General features: G+C 36.4%; 1 protein-coding gene across 3 annotated transcripts in view; it reads left to right on the forward strand.

Moving 5' to 3' along the window:
• The first annotated feature begins 3,812 nt into the window (after positions 1–3,812).
• The window catches only part of LOC119839306, a 69,417-nt gene continuing 50,782 nt past the window's right edge, over positions 3,813–22,447 (forward strand). For 2 of the 3 annotated variants that reach the window (XM_038365546.1, XM_038365547.1), the window contains exons 1-2: positions 3,813–4,021; positions 16,770–17,204. In XM_038365546.1, coding sequence (XP_038221474.1) covers positions 16,777–17,204 — 428 coding nt within the window. In that variant the 5' untranslated portion in view covers positions 3,813–4,021; positions 16,770–16,776. The remainder of the gene's footprint in view (positions 4,022–16,769; positions 17,205–22,447) is intronic. The other variant, XM_038365548.1, reaches the window with a different exon arrangement.

Genomic DNA, 22,447 nt, shown 5'->3' on the forward strand with positions numbered 1-22,447 from the left:
GACAGATTCGAAATTCAAATGTAATATTTTTTTATAATTAAGTGTAACAGTATTTATGGCCAGACTAAGTATAACTAAGAGAATAATTTAGTTAAATTTATCCTATTAATAATTTAAGTAGAATTTGTATGTTTGTAATGATTTCACAGAAACTGCGGGACCGATAACATAAATTATTTCACCATTAGAAAGCTGTAACTACGCTGAGTGGCATATTTATGAATTGTGACAAAAATATTCTAAATTAAATTCGTATTGTTATTATACTTATAACCTTGCTAGTGAATCTGTTAAAAAAAAAACCATCAAAATCTGTAGTGTAGTTTTAAAGATACATATAGGACATGTATTATTTAAATTGAAATTTACGTTTTATTTTATTTTAAATTTAATTTTTGTAATTATGTATTTGTGAACTTATTTTTGTAAAATTGTTATATAAACCGATATTGGGTCCTAATTACTCCGAAATAAAGAATTTATTATTATATAGGGATAGACGCAGGAAGCGACTTTGCTTTATACTATGTAGTGAAGAAAGAAAAAATGCGTTTCAGTGCTTTAAACCTAAAAATTAAATAGGTAATTATTTAGAAATTAAAAACTTTTTAACGGATTTTAAACGCGATTTATTCATTATATTATTAACCCGACGTTTCGAACACTTTACAGCGAGCGTGGTCACGGGGAGACTGAGATGTTATATGTCTTGAAGGTCATACAAAAATTGTTGTTGTTGTGTGTTGTGATGTTTAAAAAGTTTTTAATGTCTACATGTATAATATTCGCGTAAAATCAAACAAGAAAATATGTACTAGGTAATTACATTAATCTAATATATAAAATTCTCGTGTCACAGTTTTCGTTGCCATACTCCTCCGAAACGGCTTGACCGATTTTGATGAAATTTTTTGTGCTTATCCGGTATCTATAAGAGTAAGGCAGAACATAGTTTGCCGGGTCAGCTAGTAGTAATATATAGTTCTCAGTTTACCACAGAACCCTAAAGGCGGCGGGCAAAGACAACGTTGAGGCAAAAACAAAAGTATAATACTCGCGTATAATCAAACACAAGAAAATACTAGGTAATTATATTAATAGTAACTAGCTGTGAACCGCGGTTGAAACCGCGTAAGTCCGTATCCCGTAGGAATATCGGTATAAAAAGTGTCTATGTGTTGTTTCAGTTGTCCAGCTATCTACGAAGCAAATTTCATTGCAATCGGTTCAGTAGTTTTTGCGTGAAAGACGTAAAATACGAATAAAACACGAATTTGACATTTTCTAAAAAAGGTTCCTAGCTTTATCGCCCCCGAAACCCCCTATATACTAAATTTCATGAAAATCGTTGGAGCCGATTCCGAGATTTCAATTATATATATATACATATATATATATACAAGAATTGCTCGTTTAAAGATATAAGATATATTGCAGGTTTTTCTCATTTTACCACGGTACCCTAAAGGCGGCGGGCAAAGACAACGGCGAGGCAAAAAGTACAGAGCGGCAGTGAAGAGGAAAGGAATCGACTGCATTCAAAGATATTACGCACCAATGCGCTTCGTTCATGACTTCGTTTTGTATTTAAAATTATTTTAATTTTATTTTTTTAGGGACAAACCCGCGCCGGCTTTCTGCTGGATCAAAGTATATGACATGGTATTCTTTGTTGCGTATAGATAGAGAAGCGGAACATGACATTGAAAGTAAGCAAAAGGCGGCCTTAACGCTAGGTAGCGATCTATACCAGGCAACCCTTAAAGTAGGAGGAAAAATATATAAAAATAGTGAGTGAGCAAATATAAGGCAATTAAGAAAACTGAGGATAGTAAAGTATTAAAATCTATACATATATACATACATAAATTTAACATATAATTGTATATAAATAGATTTATATTAAAGTACATGAGATATTTTATCAAATGGGGAACTGCCAAGAAATATTAATATGGTATTGGTATCTATACTAATATTATAAAGCTGAAGAGTTTGTTTGTTTGAACGCTCTAATCTCAGGAAATACTGGTCTGATTTGAAAAATTCTTTCAGTGTTAGATAGCCCATTTATTGAGGGAGGCTATAGGCTATATATGTACCACGGGCGAAGCCGGGGCGGACCGCTAGTTATAAAATAAAAATATATCTACGTAAATCGGTGTTATTAATGATCGAAATAAATATGAAAGACTAGTTGGAACCGGCGGCTGCACTCGCGTGGTACCCGGCTGGATTGTAGCCTGTGTGTTAATCTTAATATATAAAAATCCAGTGTCATGATGTATGTTCCCAATGAACACTTCACCAACTCAACCGATTTTGATGTAATTTGGCATTTTATGTGTAATTTGATCCAACTGAAGATATAGGATAGTTTTTATTTCGATTAATTATCCCAATAATTTATAATTAAGAATAAATGTATCCACAGCAACGCGTGGTCGGGTATGCTAGTGTAAACTATAGTCCACTAGCTGCGACCCGCGGTTTCACCCACGGCACTACGAAAGTTTGTAAGGATGTGTGTGCTTGTTACTCCTTCACGCAAAAAGTACAGAACCGATTGCAATGAAATTTGGTACGTAGACAGCTGGTTAACTGGAATAACATATAAGCAACTTTATATCCCTATATTATGCGGGTGAAACCGCGGGGCGCAGCTAGTTAACAATATAAAGTTGAAGAGTTTGTTGGTTGGAACGCGCTAATCCCAGGACCTATTGGACTGATTTGAAAAATTATTTCACTTACATCCGGGTATGCATGTGTCCCACGTAATAAGTTATATTAAAGGAGATCTATGAATTTTCCAAAATAACATAATCATAACATACTTTATTTATATCTTACCAGCTTTTGCCCGCGGCTTCGCATGCGTTTATTTGGAGTATTTTACCCGCGTTGTTACCGTTTCCGTGGGAATTTCAGGAATTTTATACATATAAATCTTCCTCTTGAATCACTGTCTCTATTAAAAAAAACCGCGTCAAAATCCGTGCCGTAGTTTTTGAGTTTATCTCGAACAGACAGACAGGCGCGGCCGGGGGCTTTATTTTATAATATGTAATGATAAATACCATGTTACTGCATCAAACAAACAAAAACACTTTATTGTGCACCAATGATAACAAAAAGTAACAAAAAATATATGTATACATTAAAACATAAACATTCACGAGCACAACAGGCGGTCTTATCGCGAAGGCAGCGATCTCTTCCAGACAACCTGGTGGTCAAGGAGAAGCTGTGGTAAATATATGTGTATAAGTATGGGTAATAGGTGCGATTACAACATTTTAAATACATATATACAATAGATATACTTAAAACATACAAAAATAGAAGTACATATTATATATATGCATCATACTTTTGTGACCACTGTACATACAATTATTTTCTAATTGCACGTGACAAGTCCTGTACTAACTAATACCTTTGATAATACTGCCCAAAGCGCAGCAATATTGCTGTTTACGCATTATATGATCCAATTTAAAAACGCACATAAACATATTACGCAACCGCACAATTATCATAGAAAAATACATTAAAGTATTGCCATTTCGTGTTCTACATAATTATAATGCATTATCATTCAGAATCATTCGATAATTTCCGTAAATATGATGCAACATGCAGATTAAAATCTGCCATAGATAATATTACAATATTATATCTTATACGTACTCTTTGCACCGCAAAGTTTTTTTTTTTTTCGTGAAAGTAACTGGCCGAACATTTTCTTTTTATAAACGTTCGGAATCGTACGATCATACGATATGAAGTATGGACACGTTGGCAGCGACGAGGCATTTTTTTAAATCAGTGCATGTTTGACCGTCGAGCGGGGAGGTTGTGTCGCTCGGCCGCGTCGCACCCGCGGAAACTATATACGAAATTCTGAAAGTTGAGTCCGTAAAACATATGAATATAAAGTGTTGTTTTTATGCGAATCGTGCTGTGGAATAAGTGATATTTTCAGTGATTGTGGTTGTGTAAGCTGAGTTCTGGACAGGTAATTCCTTGTTTTTTTTACCGGCCTGAGCATAACTGGGACTAAAGTTTCACGACAGTTGGCGCTACACTGATATTCGTAGTAATTTTGCATTGTAAATTATCGTAAATTTTAATTTTAACAGTCATTAAGTTATTGTCGCTTTGAGTTCATTAATATGTTCTGATATTCTGTGAGACTATATGTTTTTTATTTACTAAAGTCTAAGGGTAAACTTTGGAATTACGAAACAGATTCGAAATGAGTTTTTTTTTTCTTTATATAAATATAATTATAAGATACACGTCAGTTTTATTTCTTGTAAATCGGAATGTCAAGATCTTGTTTATCTGTAATAGTAACCGTCGATATTTACTGGACTATTTTTAATAATGTTTAACCAGTAAAACAGATTGGCTCTTAACTAAATATCTACATCTTAATTATTTAATTAATTATATAACTACCATGCAAAGGTCAACGAGGCGAAATATGCCTCATTAATTTAACCGACTTTCCCAAAAAGTGATTTGTAATTCGTAGCGTACTGTTTTTACCATTAGAACGGTAAGTGCCCTACTAGAGAAGTCAATAGGAACCTAGTGTTAATTTTTCAAACTATCGTTATAGTGCATTGCTACATGTATTTATTTGCATTTCCGATTTCAATAAAATCAAACTCAAACTCAAACTCAAAACCTTTTTTGTTCATATACTTGAGTAAACTTTTTAAGTTTTCATAAATAGTATTTATTTTAAACTATCACCGATTTAGAAAGTCGCTTTTATCGAAAATAATTCGCAAAAACTTGATAATTAATGTATCTTTCTTTCTTTCTTTCTTTTTAAATACAGTTTTAATGAACATGACAAGATCCATACATAAATGTAGTTTTAAATCTGCTAAAAAAAAAAACACCATCAAATTCGGTTACGCAGTTCAGACGTGACATTCACAAACTTTCATATTTTTATTATACTGTACTAGCTGTTCGTTCCGACTTCGCCCGTGGTACATAAATGCCTGCCGTTTCGGAAAATTCATTCATTGTTAGGTAGCCCATTTATTAAGGAACGCTATCGGCTATATATTAACCACGGGCGAAGCCGGGGCGGACCTCTAGTACAATACAAGCATTTTAAACTAGCGGTCCGCCCCGGCTTCGCCCGTGGTACATATATAGACTACAGCCTCCCTTAATAAATGGGTTATCTAACACTGAAAGAATTTTTCAAATCGGACCAGTAGTTCCTGAGATTAGTGCGTTCAAAAAAACAGACAAACAAACTCTTCAGCTTCATAATATTAAGTATAGATAATTCGCATGCACAATAGATTCAAAATTCATTAATTAATTAATTAGGTTGTTTGTTGAACTTTGTATCCTATTTAATATAAAAGTCCTAGAAAGACGGGACGTCAAATTAATCAGGAGTTGTTTTTCTGGTGCCTATTTCTAACCGAGTTCAAAAAAGAGGTTCTCTTTTAGAAATTAAAAACTTTTTAACGGATTTTAAACGCGATTTATTCGTTATATTATTAACCGGACGTTTCGAACACTTCACAGCGAGCGTGGTCACGGGGAGACTGGATCTGATATAATGAATAAATCGCGTTTAAAATCCGTTAAAAAGTTGTTAATTTCTAAATGTATAATACTCGAGTAAAATCAAACACAAGAAAATACTAAGAGGTTCTCAATACGACAGTATCTTTTCGTGTATCTATTTACGGGTTGAACGCTGGTTGCGACTCAAATTTTGTATAGTACTGACCATATGAAGGCGGTTAAGTGTCTTTGTTAAAAATAAGTAATCCTACTAATATTATAAATGCGAAAGTTTGTGAGGATGTGTATGTGTATGTTTGCTACTCTATCACGCAAAAACTGCTAAACCGATTGCAATGAAATTTGGCACGTAGACAGCTGGACAACTGGAATAACATATAGGCAACTTTTTATCCCGATATTCCCACGGGATACGGACTTACGTGGGTGAAACCGCGGCGCGCAGCTAGTTGGTCCATATAAATAAGTCGGATCATTATAAAATTTGCGCGGGCATAATTTAATTTATGTCAGAAACACACGCTCGCACTGCGTCGAGTGACAACCCTTCTGTGAAACGGATTCATCTCTATTACTACCCGCTCGCCCCGGCGTCGCTTGCGTTGCCCCGGAAAGAATGACCTGTTACACAACAAATAGCCCAAAATGTCGTCTATAGATTATTACTAGCTGTGCCCCTCGGTTTCACTTACGTTAATGTTGTAATAGTCATTGCAAAACGAAAAGTCGCTTCCCGCGTCTGTCTTTATGTATGTATGCTTAGATTCTAAAATGACACATCGGACTTTGATGAGTTTTTTGTAACCACGTCGAATTTAACGCGTGCGAAGCCGCGGGCAAAAACTAGTAGCCTAAAATCTGCTTCCGTAAATGGACTATCTAACACTGAAAGAATTTTTCAAATCGGACCACTAGTTTCTGAGATTAGCGCATTCAAACATAGGGTTTCGTTTTTTTATGTCATAGCGGACAACTGAGCTGGTGGTTCGCCTGATGGTAAGCGATCGTGATCATGATCGTGACCACTCGTGAACAGAGCAGGGGTAGTGCCTCTGCGGATGCTCTGCCCGCTATAAAGGGGTAAGGGTTAAGGAAAGAATTCGCTACTGATAAGAAATAAAGGACGGGGAAGGGTGAGGAAAAGGAATGATGAAATATGAATTGAATTTCATCTGTTTAAGTAAGTGTGAGACAATTTAGTTGATTCTATCATCAGAGCGTGGTTTTTAGTTTTTTAATATATATCTAACTAGCTAATTAGGCACAGCTGCGCCCCGCGGTTTCACCCGCGTAAGTCCGTCTCCCGTGGGAATATCGGGATAAAAAGTTGCCTATATGTTATTCCAGTTGTCCAGCTATCTACGTACCAAATTACATTGCGATCGGTTCAGTGGTTTTTGCGTGAAAGAGCAACAAACACACACACATCCTTGCAAACTTTCGCATTTCTAATATTAGTAGGATAATATGTAATTAGTAGGATAAGTGACTGGAAGTCATTATAAAATATAATATGACGATTCAAAAGTGCTTCTATAAGAAGTCTAGTTGAATGAATAAATGTTTGAGTTTGAGTTTGAGTTTGACAAGCACCGTACATAAATAAGTGTTATATAACATATGATCCGGGGCCAAAAGTTGAATACAGTGCAGATAATTAAAAACTTCGCTCGGTGATTAATTTCGATAAGAGACGGTAAACAAACCCGCGAGTCTACTAACCTTGTTCGGGGCTTGTTTTGACTGGTATTTTATCCTACTAATATTATAAATGCGAAAGTTTGTAAGGATGTGTGTGTGTGTGTGTGTTTGTTGCTCTTTCACGCAAAAACTACTGAACCGATTGCAATGAAATTTGGTACGTAGACAGCTGGACAACTGGAATAACATATAGGCAACTTTTTATCCCGATATTCCTACAGGATACCAGATAGATAGTACTACATATTTGCCCCGTCTCCGCCTTTTTTTTGTAGATGGGAATTCTTGCATAGATACCAACGGCCCCCGGGGAAGTGGTCGTGGGTTATGTCGGATTCCTACCGACTAAAACCCCACTGTAGGGGACACTTTTGGGCTTATGCGTTGTTGCCTGGTGGGGCTCTGAAAATCAGCGTTATGCCGACCATATCGGCATAGCATACGCAGAATGGCCTCCCCTTTTAGGTCGTTAGGTCGTTAGGTCTTAGGTTACTGTGTTTCGTCGAACTGCATAACTGAAGGGGCAATGGGTACTCGTTTGATTCGTCCGGGACCCCCTCGGCTGCCCCGTCTCCGCCTGTATAGACGGTACTTTTATCTACTAGCTGCGCCCTGCGGTTTCACCCGCGTGAGTCTGTTACCCGTAGGATTGTAGGGATAGAAAGTTGCCTATGTGTAATTCCATTTGTCCAGCTGTCTGCGTATACAATTTCATTGCAATCGGTTCAGTAGTATTTGCGTGAAAGAGTAACGAACACATACACATCCTTACAAACTTTCGCATTTATAATATTAGTAGGATTAGTAGGATTACTAGCTGCACGCCCCAGCTCCGCTCGGGTAGTCATTTATCGCAATTGAAATAGTATACTCGTAAACTACCCTATCTTTGAAGTACATAAAACTGGACATGGCGTGCAAATTTGATTAAAATCGGTTGAGTAGTTTAGGAGTCCGTCGCGGACAAACAACGTGACTTGTAATTTATGTATATTAATATATTATAATAGTTTACAAAAACTAATAAACACTCTTTTATCATATTTTGCAAATTGAAAAATGGAATAATTTTATCAAATTAGTGTATTGTCATCGGTCCTCAATCAATCTACAAAGTTTGAATGAAATCTGGCCGTTTAAAGTGGGTCAAAATCGCGCCCAAAGAAGTCGGTTACAAACAATCATACAAACATACAGGTGAAGCTAATAAAAAGCGTGTAATAAAGATAGTGTGAAGTTTGATATATACCATTATACAAAAATAACGTTTAAAGGGCACCTGATGGTAATTGAGTATAAAATATTTTGAAAAAATTAATTAAAATGTCCGACTATATATAGTACAAGGCCGAAACATTTACTTTTATTTACCAAGGATATCACTACATAGTATAAAACAAAGTCGCTTTCTCTGTCCCTATGTTCCTATGTATGCTTAAATCTTTAAAACTACGCAACAGATTTTAATGGGGTTTTTTTTTAATAGATGCACGCTCGCCCAGTGTCGAACCCAGACTTGTCGTTTTTAATGTCCGAGTCACCACTGAGCCACCACTGCTTTTAATAAGGATAATGGCATATAATATTTATTATTATCTTATTCTTATATCTTTAAACGAGCAATTCTTGCAATATATATATAATTGGAATCTCGGAATCGGCTCCAACGATTTTCATGAAATTTAGTATATAGGGGGTTTCGGGGGCGATAAATCGATCTAGCTAGGAATCTTTTTTAGAAAATATCATATTCGTGTTTTATCGACTTAAACTAGGAGGCGTTTGAGTAGTCCCAATTTATTATGACTCTTCCTGACATCTATTGGCGAATAATAGTACTATTTTTGGCGAATAATTAAAGTTGAAACAAAAAAAAAATAATAGCGAGCAAAGCTCGGTCATCCAGGTACTATCCTATATTCAGGACCCCTCGGTTCTAAGCTCACGCGTCAACCACTGTACCAAGGAGGCGGTGAAAAAATTAGAAACATAGTATTTTCTTGTATTTGATTTTACGCGAGTATTATACATTTAGAAATTAATATCCTCCCCGTGACCCAGTGGTGTAGCTATCATAGGGCCAGGTGGTGCAGTGCAGGGCCAGGGCCTCGGAGCTCAGGGGGCCCTCTAACCTCAGCTTTGAAAGAGGGGAGGAAGGCGGAAAGAGGGGAGGAGGGCCCGATTCTTTCCCTATGCACCAGGGCCCTTGTACCCCTAGCTACGCCACTGCCGTGACCACGCTCGCTGTGAAGTGTTCGAAACGTCGGGTTAATAATCCTACTTCCTACTATCCTATCCTACTAATATTATAAATGCGAAAGTTTGTAAGGATGTGTGTGCCTTTGTTGCTCTTTCACGCGCGAACTACTGAATCGATTGCAATGAAATTTGGTACGTAGACAGCTGGACAACTGGAATAACATTTAGGCAACTATTTATCCCGATATACCTACGGGATACGGCCTTACGCGGGTGAAACCGCAGGGCGTAGCTAATATAATATAAATATAACGCCTTTTGTTCCTCCCCTGCATCAAATTTCATTGCAATCGGTTCAGTAGTTTTTGCGTGAAAGAGCAACAAACACACACACATCCTTACAAACTTTCGCATTTATAATATTAGTAGCATTATAGTAGGATATTTAAAACTTGTAGCGTGACGCAAATTTACATGTTGAGTAATCCTGTAATTGTCTGTCACATTTGTATGTATTTGTTAAATTTGTGTTTCTCACATATAAGTTATAATGTAACAGGTGTCGGATGACCTTATTAAATAAAATAATAATAATAAAATAATGAATAAATCGCGTTTAAAATCCGTTAAAAAGTTTTTAATATTTATGTGTATTAGTGATCCACTATGTATTTATTTACTCTTTTATTTATATATACATATTATAATACGGAGCTACTGACAATCCAGATGTCGAAAGGGTACCACTGAAAATCAGAGCTGAGGCGTTAAGCCTCAGGTTTCCTGAGTGGCATCCCTTTTTGGCACACGCAACCACGCATAATTGTTAAGTGTAAATTTTTATTTTTATCTATTGAAGTGAAACTTCTTTAGAATCGTTGTGATTTCACACCTGATGCAACGGAAAAACGACAGGTAAGAGACACAACACTTTAGTATGTGGTAGTCGAGCACGCTTCGGCACGAATTGGGCCAGCTCGCACCGGGGAAGTACCACACCCCCACAGAAGACCGGCGTGAAATAGCATTCTGCTGTGTTTCGTTCGGTGAGTGGGGGAGCCGGAGGCCCATATCCTTTTCCTTCCCCTTCCCAGTCCTTTCCTTTATTCCTCTCGCCAATCCTTTCTTAATCCCTTCCCAATTTAAAGTCGGCAATCCATTTGTAGAGGCGTAAGGTCTGTAATCGACTTTACGCCTCTCCAAATGTCCATGGGCGGTGGTAGCGCTTACCATCAGGCGTCCCACCAGCTCCATTGCCGATTGTGAAATAAAAAAAAAAAAAAAAAAAAAACCCAAATACAAAAATGTGTAGAATGAAGCTGGCAACGAATGAGACAGAAATATACGTACTATTTTATATTTTATATATACTCATCTCATTCTTTTGTCGATTTACTGAAGTTTCACTTCTATCGTGTGTGAATCGCAAACACACCTTTTATTTTAATTATATTTTTCCTCTTATATATATATATTTTTTATTGTATGCTTCTGTTTTTTCTGTTCGATCTGTTGTGTGTGTATATGTCTGTGTCTAATAAATGTTTTTCTTTCTTTCTTTCTTAATTAGAAACAAACATTACATCGTCTCATAGATGAAATGTTAAATGGATTAGCCAATCTTTTGTTGTGTTAGTTTCATTGATTGTTAATTAGGTAAGGGTTAAGTCACACATCGCTTGCGGGTCACCAATGTACTCTGCTTGAACTATCTACGCAATATAGTCGTAATTAGCTAATTTGGTTAGTTCTATATTACCAATGTAGATAGCTTTTAAATTATAAGCGACCTCATCAAAATCGGTTCACTCAGTTCTTAAATTGTGGGGTAAGAAGTTACAATCGTTTTGATAACTGTTTTTGAAGTCGGTTGAAAAATCATTTAAATATCCGCTTTTTTGTGCTACATCTTCTCTATATCTATATATATAAAATTCTCGTGTTACAGTTTTCGTTGCCATACTCCTCCGAAACGGCTTGACCGATTCCTCTGAAATTTGGTAAGCATATTGGGTAGGTCTGAGAATCGGCTAACATCTATTTTTCACACCCCTAAATGATAAGAGTAAGGCAGAACAGCGTTTGCCGGGTGCAGCTAGTAGTTATAAAAAATTCTCGTGTCACAAGGTTAGTTACCCTACTCCTCGGAAACGGCTGGACCGATTCTCATAAAATTTTGTGTGCACACCGGGTAGGTATGAGAAACGGCCAACATCCATTTTTCATACGCCTAAATGATAAGCTATAGATAAGTCATACATAAAATAATTTAATGTCGCTAAGAAAATGGGAAAAATAATTTCTGAAAGTCCATCTCTCCATCTAATATAGTAATGGATGTTTGTTACTCCATTACGCGAAAACAGCTCTGCAAGAAATTTGGTACAGAGATAGATTTGCACCACGTGGGTGAAGCCGCTGGGCAACATTAGTGTATCAATATTTTTAATATCAACTGATTAACATTGCTTAAATTATTTGGCGTGCGTTGCTGGCAGTCCTATATATATTGATGATTACTTAAAGCTTTATATATATGTATATGTATATGTTTATTGTAGTAAACAAATATAATGCTCTAAATGCCCTCAGCTTCGCTAACATGGTCAAAGAATTAAGAAGAAGGAAGAAGAAGACGAAAAAGTATTTATTTAACGATACAGTGTGACTATAAAAATAAAAACAATACACAAAAATTAAACAAAAAAAAAAAAACGTTATTTTAAGTACAGCGCCATCTATCGGGATTCATATAATTTGAAATGTGATAATGAATTTTTTAATTTTTTGTTTTATAGCGTTGAAATGCTTTTATAAATGAGAAATTTTTTGAAAGAATAAAAAAAAAAACTCATGTTATAATGGATTTTCCCATAGATGAGATATTTCCTATCACTCTCTAGCCTCCTCATGGCAGGCACCAGCTTTCAAATAAAAAAAGGACTTACTTGGAACCACTGGTGTAGTAATGGGTTACATGGCCTTTGACCTAGGGTCGGCAGGTCCGCGCTTGTACTAAACCGGTTTCCATTAGTCTCCAATTGTTAAATTATAGATATGGTAGTTAGCTGAGAAATTGCATTTTTTATTACAAACTAGCTGCGCCCCGCGGTTGCACCCGCGTAAGTCTGTATCCCGTAGGAATATCGGGGTAAAAAGTTGCCTATATGTTATTCCAGTTGTCCAGCTGTCTACGTACCAAATTTCATTGCAATCGGTTCAGTAGTTTTTGCGTGAAAGAGCAACAAACACACACACATCCTTACAAACTTTCGCATTTATAATATTAGTAGGAAGTAGGAAGTAGGATGATTCAAGAGGAAGGTTTGTATGTATAAAAACGTCTATTAAACTATTCCTAATTTGAAGCGTGCGAAGCCGCGGGCAAAAGCTAATTTTATATAATAAAGAGATTATATACAGTACCCATGTTTCTGCGTACATTAAATGATTAATTTCTCATTAATTCTTGTAAATAGCGAACTCGACATTGAGTTTTTACTAGGAAAATGTGTTTTTAATCTTTATCCTTAATGTGCTTGATATATTGTAACCGACTGCGTGAAGGTGGGATATGGTTTTTGAGTTTGGTATAGGTTTAATTGTTTTATATAAAACCGAGGGAGTAGAAGAGATTTGATTACTGTGGCGAGATCACGGGTGGCGGAGAGGCTAGGCGTTGCTACGGTTTGGCAAAATGACGCGGGTTCGAATCCCGTCGCGTGATCAATTGAAAATTTCTCATTAGTTATAGGTTAAAAGCTTACTGATGTTTCATTCAGCTTAATTTTGAGGTTATGTTGTAATTATAATATTCAAAATGGCGGATTTTTGGCGCTATAGTTTGCTCTTGTATTCTATATCGATATTTATTTCTTCAAAATTATATAAATATTGATGACTTCATTTGTAAAAATTCATACGTATATATAAAATTTATTATCCTTAATTGTGTAGAATTAAATTTCGATAGATGCTAATTGATGATTATTAATTTTTTATATAATTAAGTAGGTGTATTTACTTCCTATATTATGTAGCATTAATTTTTATTATCCGACTGCAATTAAAGCTGTATTCAACACTTTCGAAAAATAACACACAGAATCCGTGCAGTGAAGTGCCAGTCGGACGCATAACACTGTGTGTTCTGTACAAATAATCTATGTTGTAGATTAGAATAAACTCGGTCACCCATCCGTTTTATGACCGTGCCCAGTGTAGCGTTACCCAGATTTTTTAATATTTGCTGTTAAAGCGGCAACAGAAAATATCAAGTATCTAAGCTATAATGGTTCATGAGATACAGACGGACAGACAGACGAAGCGAAGTCTTAACAGGATCCCGTTTTACCCATCGGATACGGAATCCTAAAAATTGATTTATTCGTTTCGGGTACTCGGTCTGTTGGTGGTACCCTCCTTTTCCGTAGTCGGTTTACAATATCCATAATGTTAGTATACATACGAAATATATACTAAATATATAATAATACATACGTCATGCCCGTATCATGTCCCCGAGTCGAAAGTCAAGGTCAGAGCGTAATTAGCTGTTTATTGCCTTAATTAGATAGTAAAAATCTATGTCTAATTTAGTATTTTTTTGTGTTCAATTTAATGCGAGTATTATACATTTAGAAATTAAAGACTTTTCAACGGATTTTAAACGCGATTTATACATTACTAGCTGCGCCCCGCGGTTTCACCCGTAAGTCCGTATCTCGTAGGAATATTGGGATAACAAGTTGCCTATATGTTATTCCAGTTGTCCAGCTATCTACTTTCATTGCAATCGGTTCAGCAGTTTTTGCGTGAAAGAGCAATAAACACACACACATCGTTACAAACTTTCGAATTTATTTTTAATTAATTATTCTGTTCACGCTCGCTGTATAGTGTTCGAAACGTCGGGTTAATAATATAATAAATAAATCACGTTTAAATTCCGTTAAAAACCCTTTTATTTCGATATTTCTAATCTATTACATAGATGTAAAAAGGTTCATGTATAATAAATTTATATAACTATTTTTTATGGAATCATTTTTTTTCCTTTTTCACGTTCTTGGCATTAAAACGAACGATGGATTTGAAAAAAATTGGCGCCAAAATCGGCCATTTGATCTTCTATCAGTCTTTCCATCCGTTTTTTGTCCATTTTTTTTAAATATTCATTGATATTCTTCTTCTATGTTTCATTAACAGCCTAGGCTCTTCATTAAACGGCGCCATTACATTAACTGAGCTCAAACAAATTTAGGTAGTGCATTAAACTGCACCGTTTAATCAAGAGCCTAGGCGATCAATGAAACGGCTGATTCAGCCAACTCGTTGACACATACGCAACACCGCAAACGGAAACCGGTTAAGTATTTTTGTACACCCATAATGCAGTTACAGTTCACGTCAAGTTACGATCTAAGTGAGTTAAGCATAACTTGAGCATCACGATAGTGACGCAAGTGTTATCGACTGCGTAAATATGACGCTCGCGTCATAATTGAAAATGTTCCGCGTAACGTCATTAAACTTAGCGATAAGCGTCATTAAACCGACTCTAATATAAGAAATTTCGAAAGGATAGAAAAATTTTGATCACGAGCCGGGATTCGAACCCGCGTTGTTTGCCTAACCGTAGCAAAAATAAGCGGGTTCGAATCACGCCTCGTGATCATTTTGTGAAAATTTTTCTATTCTTTCAAAATATCTCATTTATAAAGCATTTCAATGCTATAAAACTAAAAATTAAACTCGACTATAAAATAGATGGTCCTAATGTATACTTTGGTGTGGTTTTTAACGGATTTTATAGATTACTAGCGGTCCGCCCCGGCTTCGCCCGTGTTACAAATAAAGCCTTCAATTTGAATAATATTGTGTAGTAAGATTAGTAGGAAGTAGGATAGGATTAGTAGGATGACATACAAAATCAGAGGCAAAGAAAACGCAGGCGGAGCCGGGGCGTGCGGCTAGTGGTGATAATTACGAATCTATTGTTTATACAAGCCTATATAATCTTATATCAAATATCGCACAGTATTTACCTACCGCATGACGGTTTTTTATTTCGTTTACGCTGACGAAATCAACGCATACCGCCGCAGTTATAGGCGAGTAATCCTATCCTACTAATATTATAAATGCGAAAGCTTGTAAGGATGTGTGTGTGTTTGTTACTCTTTCACGCAAAACTACTGAACCGATTGCAATGAAATTTGGTACGTAGCTGGACATTTAAAAATTGTTTTTTTATACACGCATTTTTTTATATCATAGCGGGCAACTGAGCTGGTGGTTCGCCGGATGGTAAACGATCACCACCGCCCATGAACATTCGCAGAGGCTCAGACCTCTGAGAATGCCCTGTCCGCTTTTAAAGGATAAGGCATAAGGAAAGGATTGATGACTGGAAAGAAGGAATGGACTGGGAAGGGCTAGGAGAAGGAAATAGGCCTCCGTCTCCCCCACTCACCATACGAAACACAATAGCAAGCTATTATTTCACGCCGGTCTTCTGTGAGGGTGTGGTACTTCCCCGGCGCGAGCTGGCCCAATTCGTGCCGAAGCGTGCTCGACTCCCACAATAATATTAGTATAAATTTAACAGAAATACCTACATACATTATTTATTTATCTTTTTTATCCTTGTTAAAATTATCGGTACATCTATATGCTGTAAAGGATTAAACGATTGTTTTAAAAATTGTTTAAAATTAAATTGAAAAATCACGTAATTTTATGCAGTGACAAGATTTTTATCCAATTATGCAAGATGCAGTTTACTAACCTTTGGACTAACGCTGTTAGCATGTTTGGAAATAAACAAAAATAACCAATCTAATAAGACTTACGTGTTGTATGTTGATACTTACGTGACAGAGATCAAGGTAAACTAGTCTTTTTATCTTTTTAGCCACAATCGTTTGTTAAAATTAATTTATTTTTTAATTCGCCTATACTTGTAAGTTTTCTACACATATAATATACATGAATTTTAATTAAAATTAATTGTTATTTCACAAACATATACTAACATAATAAAGAGGAAAACTTTTTTGTTTGTTTGTACCTTAAAGGCTCCGAAAGAACTGGTCCGATTGATTCCGATTTTGTAATTTTATTTCATTAAAAGAAAGCTACATTATTATATATAGCCAGTAACAAAAGGGTTGTTAGGAGGGGTTAGATGCTTATTAACCAACTGTCAACCCCCCCACCCCCACCCCTCCCCCACTCTCCCCAAAATCATTTAACGCTCGACATTCAATAAAAACAACGAATAACTGCAATTACAGATCAGCGATGGAGTTGAAGTCGCCGAAAGCGAAGAAAAAGTCGAGCGCGGCCCGCGTCGTCTCCTGGAAGAAGCTGTTCAGCACGCCCATCCTGATCCTCCTGCTGCTCGGCACCACGAGCTGCGACAGCGACAGCGACAGCGGCGACGTCACCGGCAGCCGCGTTGACAGTGACATTGACATTGACAACCGCGACGTCACCGGCCGTCACGCTGACAGCGACGTCGTTCCAATTTCGAATGTGACGCGCAAACACAGACACGGCATAGACAACGCGGACCGGAAGGCCCTCGGCGACATAAAGCACCTGCGGCGGCATCTGAACAGGGACATTCTGAACTTTGTGATGACCGATGTGCTGGTTGATGGTGAGGTTGAGAATCGAATTCATTACAACGGTGTGACCGCGAAGGAGACGTACGTCGGTAGCGACGGGTGAGATTTTATCCAATAACTAGCTCTATATAGTCATTAATCGTAATTGAAATAATATAATTAACTTTTAAGTTGGATCAAACTGCACATTGTGTGCAAATTTGATTGAAATCGGTTGAGTAGTTTCAGAATCAATCGCAGACAAACAATGTGACACGTAATTCATATATAATAAGACAATAAATAATGAAATAAATTCTTATTATTATTATTATTATTAATAGGTCCTACAGACGTAAGATTTACATAAGTTTCTTAAATATAATCTTCAAACTGAGTCTGTTAAGGATGTAATGGTGGTGTGCGTGTGTGTGTGTGTGTGTGTGTGTGTGTGTGTGTGTGTGTGTGTGTGTGTGTGTGTGTGTGTGTGTGTGTGTGTGTGTGCGTGTGTGTGTGTGTGTGTGTGTGTGTGTGTATACTTTATTTCAGTCTTTACTTATATTGTCTACATAAATACAACATCTATGAAGGTTGCAACCGTCGGAAGTATCACGGTTCATGAATAACAGCGGACGGACAGACAGACATATGTACAGAAAAGTCTCAATAATAGGGTCCCGTTTTAACCTTTACGTACGAGTAGGAATGTAGCTTTCTGCTGGTGGTGGAATTTCAAAAATCGATCCAGTAATTTTGTATATATTTTTGTACAAAGAAACAACCAAAAAAATCCTCTTTTAAATGTTAAAGAGCTAAAACACAGACTATAAAATAACAAGAAAAACAAAAAAAAACATAAAAAGAAAACAGATTTGCGCTCTCAGTCCCGTTTCCGGGTACACAATTTCTTTTTTATATTTTTACTAGCTGCGCCCTGCGGTTTTACCCGCTTAAGTCCGTATCCCGTAGGAATATCGGGATAAAAAGTTGCCTATATGTTATTCCAGTTGTCCAGCTAGCTACGTGACAAATTTCATTGCAATCAGTTCAATAGTTTTTGCGTGAAAGAGCAACAAACACACACACATCCTTACGAACTTTCGCATTTATAATATTAGTAGGAAGGATTAAATTGTATTTAAGAGATATAAGGGTTATAATAATCCTATTAATATTATAAATGCGAAAGTTTGTATGGATGTATGGATGTTTGTTACTCTTTCACGTAAAAACTACTGAACCAATTGCAATGAAATTTGGTACGTAGACACCTGGACTACTGGAATAACATATAGGCAACTTTTTATACCGATATTCCTACGGGATACGGACTTACGCGGGTGAAACCGCGGGGCGCAGCTAGTATATAATACATCGGATAGTTTTGATTCCGGTAATCTCCGGAAAACCTGTATAATATGTTTTTGTTTAATTACCTGGTTGAAGATATATAAAAGTATCGTGTTAGTTACACTACTTATATCAAGAACGGCTGAACGGATATTAATGAGATTTTTCTTGTTGGATTTCTCTTCGGATTAAGATAATAAAATGGTTTTTTCATCCCGAAAGGCCAGCTTGTAACAAATAAAAATTTAAATAAAGAAAAATGAGTATTCTTATGAAGACACTCAACGCTCGGAAGGCACTAACTTTCAAATATAAAGGATACATCAAAATCAGCTCACCCAGTCGACAGTTCTGAAGTAACAAACACAAAAAATAGAATCCAATAAAATACAAGATAACGTTCTATTTTTTTTGGCAGTCGGTTGAACGTTAAAAAATAATTTTGTAATAAACCTATTTGATGTAAAACCTGTTGTTATAAAAATTTAAAATGAACACGAAAAATAAACGATTGTCCTACAACTATCCCTGAACCTATTAAATGGAACAGCTATATTCGGCGCAGCTGTTTAGACGCTCCCGAGTGAGCGGTGACAGACATACACCGGCACAGTAATTAGATTGTTATTTAGTGGACTTTCCTTTGAACTGGGTTTTTGAAGATTCTTATTGTAAACTAGCTGCGCCCCGCGGTTTCGCCCGCGTTACTCCGTATCCCGTAGGAATATCGGGATAGAAACTTGCCTATATGTTATTCCAGTTGTCCAGCTGTCTACGTACCAAATTTCATTGCAATCGGTTCAGTAGCTTATGCGTGAAATAGCAACAAACATACACACATCCCAATAATTTGGTACGTAGACAGCTAGACAACTGGAATAACATATAGGCAACTTTTTATCCTGATATTCCTACGGGATACGGACTTGCGCGGGCGAAACCGCGGGGCGCAGTTAGTATAACATAAATTTAGATGTTTTTTTTTTTGCGGTCTAGACCGACTTTAGCATTTACATAACTGCGAACAATTAAAAATAAATCATACTGAGTTGGCATCGCTTTGCGGAACGGGGATATTTTTAAGCCGTATAACATGTGCCGATATTGAAGGCGGCACTCACCGTGTCAATAGATAATGCAATAGTATTTTCTCGTGTTTGATTTTACGCTAGTGTTATACATTTAGAAATTAAAGACTTAAATTTAATTTTTAGTTTTATAGCATTGTAATGCTTTATAAATGAGAAATTTTGAAAGAATAGACAAAATACAAGCAAGATACGCAGGTTCGAATCCTGCCTCGTGATCAAATTTTTTCTATTCTTTCAAAATTTCTCAATTAAAGACTTTTTAACGGATTTTATACGCGATTTATTTATGATATTATGACGGGGAGCGTCGCCGTGACCACGCTCGCTGTAAAGTGTTCGAAACGTCGGGTTAATAATATTATTAAAATCCGTTAAAAAGTCTCTAATTTTTAGATAATGCAATTATTAATATATACTAATATTATAAAGCTAAAAAGTTTGTTTGACGACATAATTCACATAATTAATTAATGAATTTTTGAACCTATTGTGCATGCGAATTATCTATACTGAATATTATAAAGCTGAAGAGTTTGTTTGTTTGAACGCACTAATCTTAGGAACTACTGGTCCGATTTGAAAAATTCTTTCAGTGTCAGACAGCCCATTTATTGAGGAAGGCTATAAGCTATATATGTACTACGAACGAAGCCGGGGCGGAGCGCTAGTTAATAAAAATAGGGCGGGTTTCTAAGCGATTCGACATTTTAGCATTCGATAACTACAAGATTTGTCAAATTTTGAAAAGCGACATCTATATCTTAACTGAAACTTATTCTTCCAAAAACTAGCCGCGCCCCGCGACTTCACCCGCATAAGTCCGCATCCCGTAGGAACGTTACGCGGGTGAAACTGCGGGGCGCAGCTAGTATGTCATATGTACACAACCAGACATATCCTGTTATAACTAAATATAAATATCTTTGATGCGAATTTACTTTATATCGTGATAAATACGCCGTGGCATTTAATCTTGTGAAGATATAGTAATATATAGACTGGACTTTACCATTTATCTTTAATAATTATTTGACTTGAACTGGAAATTGGACAGATTTTTTTTTTTAGTATATATCCTACGCCTACTAATATTATGAATGCGAATGTTTGTGAGGATGGATGTATGTGTATGTGTATGTTTGTTACTGTTTCACGCAAAAACTACTGAACCGATTGCAATGAAATTTGGTACGCAGATAGCTGGACAACTGGAATAACACATAGGCAACTTTTTATCCTGATATTCCTACGGGATACGGACTTGCGCAGGTGAAATCGCGGGGCGCAGCTATTAGATCATAATGATTGATGATTCTTTATTACCATTCTATGATAGCATATAGGTATAAATTTAATTTTTAGTTTTATAGCATTGAAATGCTTTATAAATGAGAAATTTTGAAAGAATAGAAAAAATTTGATCACGAGGCAGGATTCGAACCTGCGTTTCTTGCCTAACCGTAGCAACGCCTAGCCTCTCGGCCACCCGTGATCCCGCCACAGTAATCGAATTTCTTCTACTCTTTCGGTTTCATGTGCCTAAGGGCCTTTTTTCTATTCTTTCAAAATTTCTCAGCATATAGGTAGATGTAGTGAAGTTGGAATTGGAAAAGCACCCGTGGCCCCTTCACTGGTGCGGCTCGACGGAACACAGTGGGGTTTCGACTGAACCGACTGGTAGGAAACTAACACACGACCTTCCGCAGGGGCAGTGGGTATCTATGCAAGATTTCCCCACTATAAAAAAGGTGTAATAAGTTACATAAAACCAGCTAGCGTTAAAAAAAAAATATATATAAACAATCGAATTGAGAACCTCCTTCGTTTTCGGGATCGTCCGTTAAATAAGTACAGTTCCTATTGTACTACGCTTAAACTATCGTAACGACGCGACACAGAATTCTATTTTTGAATTTTTATCCGAGTGGCCCGTCTATATATTAATAGATCTTCATACAAGCTCCGCCCGCCACGCCGTCTGTTCGCTTGTTTCCTCACACATGTATTTCGTAAACTTTTTGCGATGTTTCCGACTTGTTTGCGCACACGGGTTTGCTTGTCTTTTATGTCGTAGCGGGCAACTGAGCTGGTGGTTCGCCTGATGGTAAGCGATCACCACCATCTTACTTAAGAATTTTAGAACTTAATATATTATCTGTTATTCTCATACTAGCTGCGCCCTGCGGTTTCACCCGCGTAGGTCCGTATCCTGTAGGAATATCGGGATAAAAAGTTACCTATATGTTATTCCAGTTGTCCAGCTGTCTACGTACTAAATTTCATTGCAATCGCTTCAGTAGTTTTCGCGTGAAAGAGTAACAAACATACACACATCTTTACAAACTTTCGCGTTTATAATATTAGAAGGAAAGGAAGAAGGCTATCGATATAAAACAATTGTGCATTTAAAAATATTGAAGTGCGATAAAAAATCCATTCAAATCCAGTCCATCAATTCTCGCGTCCACCACGGACAGATGGACAAACAGTTTCCACAACTGCCATTGCTAAGAGCTTATTAAGATTCTAGAGACGTGATGAATATTTGAATATACACCGACCTGCAGAAGTCTGTACGAACCTTGAATTTTGACATAAAATATATTTTAAAATATGCAATAATATTTTAAAATTCCTGAGACAGCCTTTGAAACACGCCTGAGACAAAGATTTAATATAAAGAATTTTATCCTAAACATTACCGCGATTTAATGTTTGAGGTTTTTTCACTTATTATTAGTACCTGGGTGATTTTTTTTTTTTGTTTTTTTATACAATTTATAAATGTTTTTTGGAAATTATATTTATGTATTAATTATTATTCGCCAATAGATGTCAGGAAGTGTCATAATAAATTGGGGCTACTCAAACGCCTCCTGTTTGTTAAAAAAGTAAGTTTAAGTCGATAAAACACGAATATGA

The sequence above is a fragment of the Zerene cesonia genome, unplaced genomic scaffold (assembly GCF_012273895.1).
Source record: "Zerene cesonia ecotype Mississippi unplaced genomic scaffold, Zerene_cesonia_1.1 Zces_u011, whole genome shotgun sequence".
Lineage (NCBI taxonomy): Eukaryota > Metazoa > Arthropoda > Insecta > Lepidoptera > Pieridae > Zerene > Zerene cesonia.